A 17,756-nucleotide genomic window follows, 5' to 3' on the forward strand; every position below is an offset into this window, starting at 1 on the left:
AACACTTCCTCCATGGCCTGACACTGACTGGGTTTAAATAGGTCCTCACAGTGCTTACATGTTCCACCCCCTATTGGTTGGGCCAATCAACCCTTGGAGGTACCTACTTCCACCTGGTATCCTCATCTTTTGACTAATCAGCTCCCTTGGCTGGGTCTTCATCGCTTGGCTGAGTTGGGCCCTTTTGGGGCATTCTTAATGGTCAGTTAGTCTGATTTACACAGCTCTACCTTCCTGCCAACCTCCTGCCTGTTAGCTGAGCCATGAGAAAGTCATGAGCCTCTAGCTGTCACCAGACCTTAACCACCACTTGTTTGGGATTGCCCATTGGATGCCTGGGACAGTCTACAGTAGGGGTCCTTGCTGTAATAACTGGGACAAAGTGGAGTGTCCCCCCCTCCTCCTAGGCAGCTAGTCACCTGCATTGCATGTATCTTAAAAGCTACATCAGCAACACAGGTGAGCTATAGGAGTCACTGAAGAAAAGATCAAGGTCTTACCTGATGGATGAATTAACCTCCAGTATATGAGCAACTGCCACGCTGTTCAGAATCTTCCTTCCCCACTTGTAATAAGCTTTTTCTTTTTAATCCAAAATTAATGTACTCTTGATAAGATGAATAGCTGTCTTTAATTTTTTTAAGATCGTAAATCTCAGTTGTATGCAGTGTTACAGTAAAAGCATTCAAGCAACAGATTTTAATTGATGTCTTTTTGAAAATGAAACCTCCCATCAGCTGTTTAAATAGGACACACAGGAGCATAGTAGCTCACATGGCAAAACGTGAAACTACTATAGCATATAAATTAATTTTGGAAGGTTGCTGATGAAAACTAGAACTTTTATTCTATTGGGGGCCCTGTGTCTGTGCTCATTTTGATAATTCAGCTCTGGATCAGGACAATTTGTTTTGAAGTAGACTTTTCACATGTTTAAGTTTTCTTGTCCTGTTTTGGTTTTCCATAGTTAATGAAGCACACATAAAGGCTAAGATTAACAACCAGTGGGAACTGTGACAGATGGGCAAAGGTCCTGCCCCTTTCTGTCAATCTTCTATCTTTTCCATATTTGGGGTGTGCGCAGAGCAACTAACAGCCACCTAGGATCGAAGGAATGCCGGAAGAGCTAGAAGGAGGGAGGGAGGGAGGGAGGGAGGGGGGGGATGATAAGCCCCTCAGTTTGAGACATATTGAGCATTCTGGTTCCAGACAGCGACTGGAAGAATCTCAATTTGTTGGCCTCAGATATAATGAAGTTTTAAGGGATAGGGTTTACACCTCAAGAGAGCAAGACTGAAGGGATTCTCCTGTCTCAGGAGAGTGCATAAATTTCATAGTCCAGGTTCTGGGGGAAACTGGCTGGAAAATTGGCGTTTTTAAGGGGAACTCTTACTTATACTGTGAGATTCATAAGACGGTGGGGAGGCCAAACACCTCAGTGGTTTAAAAAACTAGCTAATAACTGTCCTGTTTGTCCAAGAATTGCTAACTGTAATGTTGTAAATGAATGAGTCTAGCAAATAGGATGTTTCACCTACTAGAAGCTTCACACTTGTTTGTCTTATGTCCTCATTCCTCTATCCAGGAGAGTAAATAAAAGTTACTATTTTTTTTCTAAAATATAATACTGGAGGGATGTCGAAGAACTCAGATGTCAACATCACTATAACAGACAGCAGCACTAATTAGACAGTGGTAAATTCCCTCACTTGCACTTAAATAACTGCATTTTGAAGTCGCTTGAGGTCAGTCTGGCAGACGTTGGGGTACTCTACCTTAACGCTACTGTTATTTTCCAATGTCATTTATTAAACTCCAACCCCAATCTTCAGAGAACATATGAGAAACTTGGGGAAAAGAAGCTGCCTCCTCTCAATCGCTACCATTTCCCTACCTTCTTTTTCGGAGGGTGAGAAGGAAGGAACAAACAAAGGATAAAGCATCTACAGTGCATTCCCTCCTCTTCCAGGCCACTGCTACTTGACTGCTTTCTCACTCTCTGGTACAAGCAGCAGCTAGGGAAGCAAGGGGAAACCAGCACTGCTGTGTCCTCCTGGCAGTCTTTCTCTTTTGTGGCTTGCCCACCTGGCTTCTTCCCTTTTTCATCTAGTTTCTCCCATCCTTGCCATTAGTGCTTCCCTGCCTTCTGTCATTTCCCTGTCTGCTTGGCTTCTTATACTGCCCCCGGCTGTTCTGCCGCATGGCCAGTGGTAGTTACCTTCCAGTTTTCTTGTCCTAACAATATTTATTAGGATTGCTATGCTGCCCCCCCAACTCTGAGGTCTCATGATTCTGTGTTAGAAGTTCTTCCTTTTAGTAAGGTTTCCTGCACTTTCACCTCCCTCCATTTGCAAAGGGAGATTTGACCTCTCATAAGCTGCGTGTAGTAGTTGTGGTAGAGAACAGCAAATGGATGCCATGATATTTTGACTGGATCAGGAAGGGATGAAGGTGTCCCTCTTTACTTCTTTAATGCTGCCCCTCTTTTCCATTCCTTCTGTTAATCAGGTGGAATGAAAATGTACCCTGAAGTGCTTGCTTTATGTAGACTGCACTTCTACATTGCCGCTGAGAAGAGAAGCTTGCCCATGAAGGCTTTCTGGGAACAGCTTGATAATATGTTCTGTCTGTGAGGAAGCAGAGCACCCTACTTTCAGCCAGCTGATCTTCTGAGGCAGTAGAGAGGAGCAGCACTGTTCGAATATGAGGAGACTGCATGGTTTCCATTTCCTCTAGATAAATCTACATATACGTTCTAATGGCATAACAATACTTCCTAGTGCAAATGTTGTCATTCTTATAATTGCATCCTGATTGTAGCAGCCCTGAACTATTACTTATGTTACATTTCCTTTCTACTGGAGGTCAACTGAACAGCTGTCTCTATAGTTATCCACTTTAGTTATTTTGCCCTAAAACAAATTCTCATAATAACATATATAGTTGCATGGTTTGGGGCTTTTAAATGTGGTGACAGAACAGTGCAGGCAAAAAATGATGTGTGTCCCTTTGAATAGTTGTAAGACGTAATAGCACACTGGATTTTTGCAATGCTCAGTTTCTGGAGGGAAGATAATCATTTCTCAGACCTCACTGCAAAAAAATCTGATTTTCTTCTGAACACAGATAGCTCATAGAATGATGCTTTTTTTGCTTCTGTGTATCTGCCCAAAACACTGACAGAACTCCTGGTTTTCTGTTCAGACCTCATGATATTGCAATATCACTTAGTGAAAACAGTGTACAGCAGTGGTCCCCAACCTTTTTATCACTGGGGACCACTCAACGCCGGGGACCACTCAACGCCTTTTACTGAGGCCCAGTGAGGGGGGGTAGTTTACTCCTCTACTCTCAACCACTGCCCTAGCGCTCTCTGATCGCTATTTATTTATTTATTTATTTATTTTTATTTATTTATTTATTTATTTAGATTTATATACCGCCCTCCCTGAAGGCTATGATAATGTTTAAACATCCCTTCAAAATAAGATACAGGCATGCCACAACAATGAAGTGCGTTGTAAAGGGCCGGGGGGGGGGGTGAAGTAAAGGGCCGGGGGGGGGGAAGGCATCCTCCGGGGCCCACCTCCAATTAGTTGAAGGACCACATGTGGTCCGCGGCCCACAGGTTGGGGATCACTAGTGTACAGCATATACAACTGAAAGGATTGCTTTTGGAGTCAATGTGTGATGAGATATGCAAGATTCAGTTCTGTTCACAAAGACTAGCTGAACTTAAACCCAGGTATTCTCCTGTCTTCCTGGTGTTAAATGTTGACTTTGGTTCATGAGATCCATTGTATTTAATTTTACTTTTATAACAGTTTTGCAACTCCTTGCATCATTTACTAACTTTAGCAATCCCATGTAGTTTTGCTGGTGTTATTCTTGTTAGATTTCTTTGGCAGAAAGACATCGGGAGAGTTTCTGCTTAGTCTTATATTTTAAGTAACCAAGGATTTATCATGTTGTCTTTGCAGACACACTTAATGATATTACTAGCCAGAGATTTCTGGAGAATGTAAAGTTACTTAGGAGCTGTGGTTCTGCCAGTGGGAGAGGAGATCCCACATCTGTTCTGGCAATACAGGCTACCCGCCTCAGTTAATGAAAATGCCTCTCTTTGTCCTCCTCTTAGGGTTGCCAGCTTCCATGTGAGGCTCTCTACCCCACCTCTATCACGGGGAGTCTGCTATGGGGAGAGGAAGGGAAAACTACTGGAAACTGCTTTGAGACCCCTGAAGCCTGCTGGGTCACTGCGGCCCATTCCCTGTTCTCAGACCTCTCACAGCCTCACATCCCTCATAGGCTGTGTATTGTGGGGAGATGAAGGGAAAATGTGTTTGTAAACCACTTTGAGACTCCTTTGGGGAGTAAACAGCAGGGTACAAAAAAAAAACAGTTCTTCTAAGGAGCAACCATGAAAGAAGCATGTGGGCACGTAACATTTTATCAACAGTGAAAAGATAAAGAAGCAGGGTGGACATCTGTGTACTGTGACTACTCCATGTATATTAGGGCAGGGGGACATTTCGGTCTAATTCACACAAAAAGGGAAATGATGAAGAACTGGGAGGAATTGGTTGCCATGTAATGTCTCCCTAAGAAGAGTGTCCAGTCTGATTTCCCCTTGTGCAGGAATAATTTGCACACCATCCAGGCAGGATACGTGTATCACCCCAGTGCTGAAAAATTTACACTGTCTGGTCTAAGACAAAATTCAGAGTTCTGGTTCTTACCTTTAGAGTCCTAAATGGCTTGAGGCTGGGGTACTTGAATGACCATCGCCACTTGCATTGTCCATCACATCAATTCAAATCTGCCCCCTCCCAATTTCTTCATACCCCCACAGCGTTAGAATCATAGAATCATAGAATCATAGAGTTGGAAGGGGCCATACATGCCATCTAGTCCAACCCCCTGCTCAACACAGGATCAGCCCTAAGCATCCTAAAGCATCCAAGAAAAGTGTGTATCCAACCTTTGCTTGAAGACTGCCAGTGAGGGGGAGCTCACCACCTCCTTAGGCAGCCTATTCCACTGCTGGACTACTCTAACTGTGAAAATTTTTTTCCTGATATCTAGCCTATATCATTGTACTTGTAGTTTAAACCTATTACTGCGTGTCCTCTCCTCTGCAGCCAATGGGAACAGCATCCTGCTAGGCTTGTGGGATCCGTTCCCTCCAGGCGCAGCCAGCGCCACACCGCGGGGGGGGGGCAGTGCCGGCAGCGGCGTGACAGCGGGTGCAACCACGCAGGTGCGGAATTCCACGCCTGCGTGGTTGTGCCTGCTGTCACGCTGCTGCCGGCACTGCCCCCCCCCGCAGCACAGCGCTGGCTGCGCCCGGAGGGAACGGCTGCTTCGGTGGCCGAATCGCAAAAGCCTACATCCTGCCCTCCTCCAAATGACAACCTTTCAAATACTTAAAGAGGGCTATCATGTCCCCTCTCAACCTCCTTTTCTCCAGGCTGAACATTCCCAAGTCCCTCAACCTATCTTCATAGGGCTTGGTCTCTTGGCCCCAGATCATCCTCGTCGCTCTCCTCTGTACCCTTTCAATTTTATCTACCGTATTTGCCGGCGTATAAGACGACCCCCCAACATTTCCACTCTAAATATAGAGTTTGTTACATTACATTACAGTACTGAAGTGCACCCGGCGTATAGGACGACCCCCCCCCACTTGGAGGCATGCTTTTCAGGGGGGGGAAGTAGTCTTATACACCAGCAAATACTGTACGTCCTTCTTGAAGTGAGGCCTCCAGAACTGCACACAGTACTCCAGGTGTGGTCTGACCAGTGCCGTATACAATGGGACTATGACATCATATGGGACTATGGCGTTCACATCCCTAGTGATGTTCTTGTCTTTGGAATTCCCTCATTGCTCACATTTCTAGTAGTGGACAATGCCTTTGGAATGCCCTCCTGTGTGACACTTGCTTATCACTTGCCTTACTTTCTTCAAGACATTAGGCTAAAAGAGTATTTTTTATTCAGGATTTTAACAAAGGTTTTTGTCTCTTAAATGTCTTACGACCTGCTTCTGGTTCATGTTATCTACAGCATTTTAGACTGTTTTATGCTGTTATCCTTTGGCAATTGTAGTGATATTTGCTTGTTTAATTATATTAAATTTAAGCTGCCTTGAGCAGGTTGCTAGAGAGACAACTTAAGAATTTTTGAAATAAATAGGTTTGTTTGAAGATGTCATGATACAGTGATACTGTGAAATTCTGCAATGCATGCACTAATAAGGAAACACACCATTGAAAATTTTGGGCAGCCTTTGGAAGAAAGCTAATGACTGAAAACTAGAAATCTTCTTTCATTAAGTGTGATACTTTACAGCTCTTACTTTGGAGCTTTTTCTGGCTGCTGTACATATTTTATATGTATTATTAAGAACTGGTCTGTGTTAAAACCAGATATTTGAAGAAGACCCTATAAGGGCCAAAACAAGTTGGTCTATTGGTACACATAGTGCTTAGCGTACTGGTTTGCAATAGCCTATGGGCTGGACATATGTTTTGAATGCCTCAAGTTGTTTTTTTATTGTGCACAATAAAAGTAATATGATTTTAACAACATTACAGACATTCAACCTTTTTAGGTTCTAACTGTTACCAGTTGGGTTTTTTTTGTTCCAGTTCTAGTCCTCCCCCCCTTTTGGTTTATGTATATATCTATGTCCTGACCTGGATAACGCAGGCTCACCAAACCTCATCAGATCTTGGAAGCTAAACAGTGTTGGGCCCTTGTTATGGTTTGGATGAGAGACCACCAAAGAAATGTAGAGCTGCTATGCAAGGACAGGCAATGACAGACTACTTCTGAATACCTCTTGCCTTAAAAACCTTATGGGTCTGTAACATGACATAAATTAGCGATCCCCAACCTGTGGGCTGCACATGTGGTCCGTCAACTACTTGGAGGTGGGCCGCGAAGGATGCCTTCCCCCCCCGGCCCTTTACTTCATCCCCCCCCCCGGCCCTTTACAACACACTTCAAGTGTCATTGTCTCCCATCACTCCCAGATGGGACTATCTCGTTGCAGAGAAACAAGCTCAGGGTTCCCATTGATTTGTCATTGTCATGAGTTAAAATTTCCATGGAAATAAAATGTTCCTTATGTTCATTGTTGTGGCGTGTCTGTATCTTATTTTGAAGGGATGTTTAAACATTACCATAGTGATCAGAGAGCGTTAGGGCAGTGGTTGAGAGTAGAGGAGTAAACTACCCCCCCCACCGGGCCTCAGTAAAATTGTCAAGCGTTGAGTGGTCCCCGGTGATAAAAAGGGTGGGGACCACTGACAAAGATGACAGACAGACAGACAGACAATATGTTTTTAAATTGAATCTTATTTACGTACTTTTTAATTGTCTGTTCACCAGTTTTGGAGAGATCCCTTTGGAGTATTATGTAATCTACTAGGGGCAAAGCCCGTTGTATCCAAGAATACAACGGGCGCTAGAGCTTGGCAGTGGAAAGAGGAAGGGGAGGAGTTGTCCAGTCTGTAAGGGCATGGTGTTGAATGTGTGTGTTGTGTGGGAGGTTGTGGTGGCGTGGTGGCAAATGAGGGCATGGGTGTGGAGATATGGTTGTCAAGAATCTGTGGTTTGGAATGTTCGTTGAGTGTGGGAGAAGACTGACCTTTGGGAATTGTGCCATAGTGGTTACAGATGAGCTTTCCAGAGCCATGTCTTCATATATGTGAAGGGAAAATCAGACTGAAGACTCTTCTTAGGGGAAGATTACATGGCAACCAATTGCCCCCCCAGTTCTGCGTCATTTCCCTTCTTGTATGAATTAGGCCACATTCACCGAAATGCCCCTCTGCCCTAATACACATATGGTAGTCACAGTACACAGGTGTCCACCCCGTTCTTTCTATCTCCAATGTTTCACTGTTGATAAAATGTTATGTGCCCACATGCTTCTTTCATGGTTGCTCCTTAGAAGAAGAACGGATTTTTGTACCCTGTTGTTTACTACCCAAAGGAGTCCCAAAGCAGTTTACAAACACCTTTTCCATTTGTCTCCCCACAATAGTCAACCTGTGAGGTATGTGGGGCTGTGAGAGGTCTGAGAGAACTGGGAATGGGCCGCAGTGACCCAGCAGGCCTAAGGTGTCTCAAAGCATTTTCCAATCGTCTTCCCTTTCTCTCCCTCTCACGATTTACAGTTTCGGGCTGTAAGTATTTATTTAGATCTTCCTGCACTTTCCAGACTCACAGGACTGATGCTGGTCTGCCTGTCTGCGCCCCAGAATACAAACAGTTGCTGGTAAGGGCTGGCCATAGCCCATAGCCCAGGAGTGACACTCCTGCACCACTCCCTCCCAACTGCAGGCAAAAATGGCTCCTTTGAAGGCTGGACTCTGAGGCATTGTATGATTTTGAAGTCCCACCTCCAAATCTCCAGGAATATTTCCAATCCAGGGGTAGCTAACCTCCAGGTGTGGCCTGGAGAGCTCCTGGAATTACAGCTCACCTGCAGAGTATAAAGATCAGCTCCCCAGGCAGAAAGGGCTATTTTGGACAGGGTTGTGGTAGAGAAGAAACATTTAGGGCCTCCCACACAGGTTGTTGTTGTTGAATTGAAAGACTTAAGGCCTACTGCACAGGATTGTTGTGCAGATGAAACAGGAGACAAAAAAACCAAGTTTCATCTGCAGAATAACGCTGTGCAGTGGCCTCAAATCTGTGGAGAGTTGCAAAGAAGAAAGACACATGGCTTGGCTGTGTCTAACCTCCGGGCAGAGCAGTATTTTAAGTGAGAAGGGGCTTTTCTGTGGCCTCCCTGTCAGGCAACTGTTTGGCAGAAGGGGAAAGTCCCCCCCCCCTCAAAAGGAAGGCCCTCAGGCTCCCCTGCGTTGCTCTTGGAAAGGCCTCCTTCCCTCAGTCAGGGCCAGTCAGAGGCTCCTTTGCAGCAGGCCTGGAGGGGGGGGAGGGGGAGCACTCTGCAGCCTCCTGCCAGCTCTGTCAGGGTTCTGAGGCAATTTACAGTTGGACATGGCAGTTAGGACAGCCTTGGAGCGAAAAGGGCTGGCACAGCCTGTCCAAGCCTCTGTTCTCATCCCCTTGGCAGCCCTGCTAACCTCCTCTCCCTGCGGTGGTCAGGAGCAGACTGGCAGCCATTTCTCCAGATTGCCCCTGGCTGGATGGAATTTTGGTCTGTCCTGGTAAGGGGCCAATCGAAAGGCGCTTTGCACCTTCCAATTGGCCCTTCCGCTTGTCAGTCCAGGGCCATGGGACCAATTGTTGCCCTTCCCCATCATGGACTGAGCCCACCCCAACACTCCTTACTGTTTTATTAAGACGGAAAAGATATGTGGCTCTGATCTGCAAAATTGGCTGCCTTGCTGTAAAGCTCAAATTCCAATTATCCTTTTATATAGGTAATCCTTCTTTGAATGTCACACCATTCTTTTGTTTTGGAAGCATGTTGCTTTTTATTTATGGACAAAAAGTTCAGTCACTGGCTCACCCTTGAGCATTTGTTGGTCCATCCAGGTAGTTTATGAATAAGTTAACTGGCACTAGTCTGAACTAGAGACAGACAAGCATGATAGATGAGTTTTTCAGCTTTCAGAGGTAATACATAATATTGTACCACTTGATGTAATTGGGGGCAGGTGGTAGGGCAGGTGTGACTCCAAAGCAAAAATGTCCATTACCAATCCCCCCCCCAACTGTATAACAGAAGATGGAAATGTTCACAAAAATGAGTCCCCTCCATTTTCGTCAAACTGTAATGAAATTATTCCTTGATTGGGAGGATTTAAGTATTTTGAAAAATTGATTTTTCAGAACTTTTGATGTACATAATGTTTTTGTATTTTTATTGTTGCTTTCCCTATATTATCAGTGGAAGATTTTCTTTTAAAACAACTAACAGTCTAGTATCTCATTTGTGTCTTGTGCTGTCCCATTATCTTTTAGAGCTGCAAAACATTGGAATTAAATCCCATGCAGTCATAGCTAAAACCTATTGGCCATGCCTGCACATTTTGGGAAGGAGGGAGAATTCTTCTCTTGAATTCAGTTCATTCAGTCAGTGCAGACCATATGGTGATTGTATGCAGCCTTTACAAATCCTATAAAATTATTTTAGCATATTAAGAATCATTACATGGACAGCAAAATTTATATTGTACTCACAAAATGGTACCATTACCTTTCAAGTACTGTTTTTAATACTTTGGGTTTCAGCTAAATCACCAACCAGGAGTATTGATGTTACAATACAGACTTGTTCTCATAATCAAATTCTGAAATACTCAAAAAGCTGTCAAATTCTGGCTTTTAAAAAAACAAGTAAGCATTATTTAATTCTTTTTAATTTTTTTAAAGAAATACAAGCCTGGACGATGTGATGACATTTTGAAATGGAAGCCACCCAGTCTGAATTCGGTGGATTTTCGGCTAAAAATAACAAGAGTTGGTGGAGAAGGGTATGTAAACTCTTCCCATTCATCTTATATAAAAAGAGGCCAAAATGTAATACCACCTGCAGCTTGAAGAGAAAACATTCAGAGGGCTTTGGGGGCAGGAGGGGCCTGTATTGAAAGAGTTTACTGTAATTTGGGAGCTGGGAAGCTCAGTATAACGAAGTCCTATTGCATAATTGAAAGGAGAAATAGGTGGAGGAAGCGGAAGGATTGAGAAAAGGCAGTTTCTGACTGCAAAATAAAGAGGAAAGAGGGAGAAAAAGAATTCACACAGTAGCTAAATGCTGTTGAAGCTGTTCCTGTTTCACCCTGTAAATTGCCCAACAATTTGCTGTTGCCTGGTAGGAATAAACTGGATTGTCAAAAGATTTCTAGAGGCATATGGACAGTGAACGAAGGAGGAATAAGACATGCACTTAAATTTCAAAGATTGATTTGATATAACCAGTCCAGCAGATGGTCTTCATCAGTTATAATAAAATGTCTATTTTTTAAATTTAATACAATTTCTCTAATAGATTGTCATTCTTAAGATTTTTACCTTTGGTAGTATTTATCCACTAGAACACATGTAGAGCTTAAACTGTATTGTATCAGAGATTCTTCAGGGTATACTTGTGATACATATATTTCTCTTTGGTTGTATTTTCAAATTTATTACTGCAAAATAAATTGTTAGGTTCAATCATTTATTACGTATTTATTTATTTATTGAATTTATTATTTCCTACCACTCCCAGACTAGCTGGCTCATGATAACTGGCAGGTACTTCAGAGGTATTCTGTAAATTTCCCGAAAAAACATGACATCAAGTTCCCAGTTATTAGGTCTTACGTTTAAGAAAACTCAAACCTCTAAGAAAATCAGTGCAGTGGCTCAACCATGAATCCATGATCTGTCTATAATCACCTTGAAACCAACATCTGCAGTCACCTTGTTCAATGCCAGTTCAATATTTTAACTCAAAGAATACAAGAAACTTCGAGTGAGATATGAATTAAAGAGCAAAATATGCAAACTTCTGAATGGATACTACAAAACTTGTAAATATATTGACCTGTATAAATGAATATACTAATGCCAAAAAGGTGAATGAATATCTGTTTTGCACGATAAACCTGCCCCCCCCCAAGCAAAGTCTTCAAAAGATGTGGCATGTTCTTTGTGATATGTTTCCTAAAACAACACTTGAAGCCATATGTGCTTATGTTAAACAGCCAATAATCAAGAATGAAGAAGTACATCTGATGAAGGGCATGCACAAGCAAATTATAGCTCCGTTTTCTAAGATGGAAGGCTACTGCAACATTTTGGCAATAAATGGAAGGAGAGTGCTGGTAACTAAAGAAAAGAAAATATTTTAATAGAATTGGACACAGCAGAAAAGGAAGCATTCAGTGAAACAATCACTCAACCAATAAACCTTTAGTGGTATAATCTGTAAAAGGAGTAACATTAATCAGAATAAAATAGCATGTTAAAGAGGAACTAAAATTAGATAAAATGTATACCAGGGGTCTATCCAGTTTGGTGATGGCAAAGGGCTTTGCATAGGAATCCAGCAACAGCTGTTGAAATCACAGGGTCTCTGTCTTCTAGAACAGCCTTCTTCAATCTTTTGACTGTAGAGGAGCCGTGAAATAATTTTTCAGACTTTGAGGAGTCCTGGAAGTAATGTCAGCTGGCCACATCCTCTGCTATGACCCCAGAAGTGACATCACTAGCAACACCCTTCACTCTCCTTTTGCTCCTTCACCCCAACTTTACTACTACTATGACAGCTCTGCCTCATGTAGGCTGGAAAGAAGAGCAGGAGCAGAGAAGACAGCCTGGACCCCTCCAGTATCACGCCAGAGCTCTCATGGATCCCCTTCAGAACTTCCATGGACCCCTGGTTGGGAATCCCTGTTCTAAAAGGTAGTACACCTGAGCTTCATCAGTGCAGCCCTATCTTCTGCTCAACCATGGTGTCAGATAGTGTACCCAAGCAACTGCATGAATGGGAAAGTAGAGCAGTAAATGTGCTGTTGTCACAGATTGATTAGTCTGGCAAGAACAAGAGCACTTAGTGTAGGAAAGATTTTTATATCTTCCTCTCAACCAGGCCATTGGGAGAGAATTTAGGCAAACTAACATGAAGAAATGCCTAAGATGTAGGTTAATTATTGTGGAGAAATATGAAAGCAGGGACATTCAGTGAAACAAAGAGTGTGAGTAAAAAATATCTCATAGGTTTTTGCTGCAGCAGATCATCAGATCTGTCAGGAGATATTCAAAACAGAGAATGAACACTTGCATCCCTGAATGAGCAGCAGGCAATCCAAAGAAATGATATCATCCCAGGGAGTTGTCTGGGACAATGTTGCATGCATTGATGGCAAAGGGACGTTCGTGACATTATTAGTAAGTAAAACATAGCCAGGGGTGCAAGAGAAGTGGTCATATTGATTAGTCCTTGTTAGAATCAAGCATCTGTTTCATAGGCTTCCCTACAATAAAAGCTCTGGCAACTGCAGCATATGATCAGGTGTCTACCTTGTTCTTTGTCTTCAGTCATCTAAAGAAATCTTGATAGCTTATCTGACTGGAAGACAAATGTGGTAAAGATGAAGGAAGTTCACCCTGGCATTGCAAATGACTTCAAACAAGGAACTTGATTTGTAAATTGAGCAGGGAAGAAGTTCATAGAAGAAGCCATCAGCATGACTTTGGAACAGGCAGACAAAACTGAAAGTAATCAATCCAGAAATCATTATTTGATTGGATCATCAGAAAGTTTGGATCCAGAATATTTTAACTATTTGCTACCTTAGGAGAATTATCAAAATGTTTGTAGATTCTCTTGAGATAATTTGCATATTATTTTTCTTCTTTGAATATATTGTATGTTCTTGTTGAATTTGTTAGGAACTTTGACAACCAGAGATAATGGTTGATTAAAATGTCTTTTCTCTCATTGTTTTTCTGTAACACTGAAGTAATAATGTTCCCAGTATAATCCAGTGAATGCATCTACAGTAACATTTAAATGACTTTGATTCCTGGGAGGAAACAACAGGGGCCCAGTGGTGTTGTTGGTTCCAGGCAACCTCAACCAAATGCCTGGCAGAGGAGCTCCCTTTTGCAGGTCCTGCAAAACTGTTTTAGTTCTGTTAGGGCCCTGATCTTTTCTGCAAGCTCATTCCACCAGGTGAGGGTCAGGACAGAGAAGGCTCTGTTCTTGATTAAGATCAAGTGGGCTTCCTTGGGACCAGGGATCACCAGACAATTGGAGGTGGTGGAGCGCAAAGCTCTTTAAGGGGTGTATGCAGAGAGGCAATCCCTCAAATACACTGGGCTCTGACCACATATGACCTTGATTACCAGAGCCTTAAGCCTGATCTGGAATTCGACAGGTAGCCACTGCAGTTGTTGGAGAATGGGCTGTATGTGGGACCTCCATGGTGTTGCTGTGAGAACCTTGGCTGGCGTGTTTTGGCCAGCTGTAGTTTCTGGACCAAGGTTAAGGGCAGGCCTGCAAAGAGTTGCAGAAGTCCAGTCTAGAGGTGACAGTTGCATGAATCACTGTGGCTAGGTGTTCCAGGGCCTAGGGCACTAATAGTTTGACTTGGCAAAGGTGGTAGAATGCCAGCCATGCAACTCTCATGACCTGGGCTTCCAGTGGGAGGGGAGCGTCCAGGATCATGCCCAAGTTCCCAGCTGAGTGCACCACTGATAGCTGCATACCATCTAGGTTGGGCGTACATGCTTCCTTGCTTGGTCCCTTCCTGACTAACCATAGGACTTCCATCTTTGAAGGACTGAGCTTCAGACAACTCTACATAAGACATTTCATCGCTGCTTACAGGCCACTGTCTAATGCATCTGGAGGAGAGTCAGGGCAGTCATCCATCAGGAGGCAGAGTCGGGTGTCATCAGCATATTGATGACATCCCAGCCAGAACTTCCATACTAATTGGGCAAGAGGGTGCATGAAGATATTAAACAGGATTGGAGAGAGGATCACACCTTGTGGGACTCTGTATGTAAGTTGGTGGCAGCTTGATGATCTCTCTCCTATTTCTTCTCTTTGTCTGCGACCCCAGAATGAGGAGGTCAGCTATTGAAGGGCTGTCCCCCCATATTCTGGCTTGAAGCTTATGGTTGACTGTGTTGAACGGTGCTGAGAGATCTAGTAGTACTAGCAGCTCTGACCTGCCTTGATCCAGCTGGCGATGGAGGTCGCCATCAGGGCGACTAGAGCTGTTTCTACCCCATGGCCAGGCCAGAAACCTGACTCAGGTGGGCCTAGGACTCAAGCTTCTTATAGGAATAGTGATATTTGATCCACGTCAGATCTTTCCACCATTTCCCCCAGAAATGCTAAGTGTGAGACGGGTTGATAGTTGTTGGGTTCTCTCAGGTCCAGAGATGGGTTTTTCAGTAGCGGGCATACCACTGTCTCATTTAGTCCCTCCAGGAATTCTGTTACGAGAGAAAGGTTGATTATCTCCTGGAGGGGGGCCCTTATTCTTGTATTTTAGAAGCCACGATGGGCAGGGGTCTAGCAGGCATGTGGTTGGTCTCGCTGCTGTTAGCATCCTATCCACTTCAGTCAGCATGTGTTGTCTGAAGTTCCTCGATGACTTCTAATCTGACAAGCTGGGTTTGATTCTGCTGTTCCCCACATGCAGCCAGCTGAGTGACCTTGGGCTCCCCACAGCACTGATAAAACTGTTCTCACAGAGCAGTGATATCAGGAGTCTCTCAGCCTCACCCACCTCACAGAGTGTCTGTTGTGGGGAGAGGAAAGGGAAGGTGATTGTAAGCTGCTTTGAGACTCCTTCTGGCAGAGAAATGCAGCATATAAGAACCAACTCTTCTTCTAATGTGCACACTGCCTCTCTTTTTCCTGGAAATCAAGCTTAAACTTCTCTAGTTCCATGGCCTTCATCTCTTCAGAATAATTTATGTGTAATTGTGGCTCGGCACCCACTTCAGTTTTTTCAGGATGGCTCTGTTGAGCTGGCAGGTGATGCTGCCCCCTCACCCAGCTCAGCTATTAGTGAAGTTACTCTAGATGCTCTCCATAATGTCAGTCTCTTTGCACCTCAACTCTGCTGGCTGCGTGCTGACAATGGTGAAGCTGCATGTTGAATGCTTCCTGTGGCCCTCTCAGCACTATAGGGGAAAGTTTCAGGGCTTTCTGTGCCCTCTCTGCCTTTCCTTACCAGACCTCTGAAACTTGCCTTTACCAAAGTGCACTGGATCACCACTACCTTGCCCAGCAGCACATTTCCTAGAAACCAAAACTTTCTTCTCACCAGTGCTCTATTTGTGCTCTGATCAAATTCCAGACTGTATCAGATCCTCAAATATATCCCAGTGCTGTAGCCACCATGTCATTAACTCGCCCTTGGTATATCCTTATATGCATGTTTCTTGCTCGTGGGCAGTTAAAGTATTCCTTTTCTTTGTGCCAATACTCCAAATTATGCCCATCCTCCCACTTTACCAGACTTTGGGGAACACTAGTAAATGCTGTCTCTGTGGAGATACAAAGGGCATAGTTTCCTGATTACTTCAGCCGTTCTCCTTTGCATACATATTTAAAGCATGATTGACTGATCTAAGGTCCGCAAACATTTCATTGCTCTTTACAGACAGCTTTACAAATCACAGACAGCTCTCTTAAATGGAAGAAGAGTTTATTGCTATAGATTCAGCTAGAACGCAAGACAAGAAAAATAATATATCATGTCTGTTGGGTTATAGATCTAACAGCAAAAATATAACTCTAAGCCAAAGTTAACAATTCGGAAGATTTACCTCCAACATCCTACCCTGGATGTCTGTGGAATACATGCAAATCCTGCCCCCCCCCTCCCCAGTGCTCCATGCTGGTGACTCCATTCTCTAATTTTCCCAGTCTTTTAATCATCCCTGCCATCCTGATGTAAGGAACTAGATGAAAGCCTTATCTCTCAGTCAACCTAGAATACGTATCTCTATGAATGAATAAATACATATCCCAATGATGTTTTACAACAGCTATCCATCTTGTCCTCTCTTGCAGGTAGAGCAAATGATTATCTCTTGGTGGAAATATCTCTCTGCTCTCCTTATAGTTCTTATGGTTCTCTTTCCTGGAACAACAAGTGGCTTTCAGAATCCCAGGAACTCCCTGGTGCACTTCAAGTCACTTTACACCACTGGGGTAACATACACCCTTTTGCCTCTTCCGTGAGCAGAGCTCCACTGATGGAAGAATGGAGAAAGTTAATTCCCATCACTCTCCTAGTCCATGTGAGTTCCACACACCTAAGTATAAACTTCCAGAGTCCAAAATGACTATTGATAGGTGAGGAAACCCAGAAGATGTGTGATCCTTGGATATAGAAGGGAAGGACAATCCTCTTTTCCATATAGGTTTTGCCAGTCCCCATAGAGAACCCAATGGTATGTACAGACTTTAGGTGAAACATATAAAAAAGAGTCAGCTAGCAAGGGTGTTCCATGTTGGTTTAAGTTTCACAGCTCAAAACTTCAGTCTGTGTTTCACAGATCTATATGTTGCCTTTACAAGGAAGGCGCTGCCTTTGTAAGATTGCAATCAATCCTTGAGACTGAATTTACATTGATTTTTAAAATGTCAATCCAGTGGTGTTTATTTCAAGTAAAGGATCTTAATACTTTGCTCCAACAGTGTGAAAGTAATTGGAATATGTATTGTGAATATGTTATAAAATTTTACCTTATAAAATTTTACAGATAGTGCTGAGCAACACAAAACCTTTAGTTGGACAAGGAAAATACACTTCACTATCTTGTAAATGTATTTTACAAGAGAGCCTGCTTGATGTAGTGGTTAAGAGCGGTGACCTCCAATCTGGAGAACCAGGTTTGATTCTCCCTCCTCCTATTCTGCTTGTAACCAACTGGAAGATCTTGGGCTGTTTACAGTTCTCTTAAAGCTCTTTCAGCCCTATCTACATCACATGGTGATGTTGTGGGGAGAGGAAGAGTAAGTAAGATGCTTTCAGGTAGTGAACAGCGAGGTACAAAAAACAGCTCTTTTTAAGTAAATCTATTACTAAAATATTTTGATGAAAATTGCATTATGGATATCGGATCTGTAGTTAAAAATAGTATTGGTTTGTAGTACATATGTTGCAATAAACAGTTTAACCACACTTAGTAGAGTTCTGATCCTTCTAAACCTGGCTTAATTTGTCACAGATAAGTATAAAACTGCCTAGGATTGTACTATAAGATACAAAAGGTACAGACAAAGGGAGTTTAGAATAAGGCCAAGTAAG

General features: G+C 43.2%; 1 protein-coding gene across 3 annotated transcripts in view; it reads left to right on the forward strand.

Moving 5' to 3' along the window:
* The window catches only part of RNGTT (RNA guanylyltransferase and 5'-phosphatase), a 210,564-nt gene that overhangs the window by 151,353 nt on the left and 41,455 nt on the right, over positions 1-17,756 (forward strand). For all 3 annotated transcript variants that reach the window (XM_077304532.1, XM_077304539.1, XM_077304548.1), the window contains one exon: positions 10,360-10,460. In XM_077304532.1, the coding sequence (XP_077160647.1) occupies positions 10,360-10,460 (101 nt within the window). The remainder of the gene's footprint in view (positions 1-10,359; positions 10,461-17,756) is intronic.

This window comes from Paroedura picta, chromosome 1 (assembly GCF_049243985.1).
Source record: "Paroedura picta isolate Pp20150507F chromosome 1, Ppicta_v3.0, whole genome shotgun sequence".
Lineage (NCBI taxonomy): Eukaryota > Metazoa > Chordata > Lepidosauria > Squamata > Gekkonidae > Paroedura > Paroedura picta.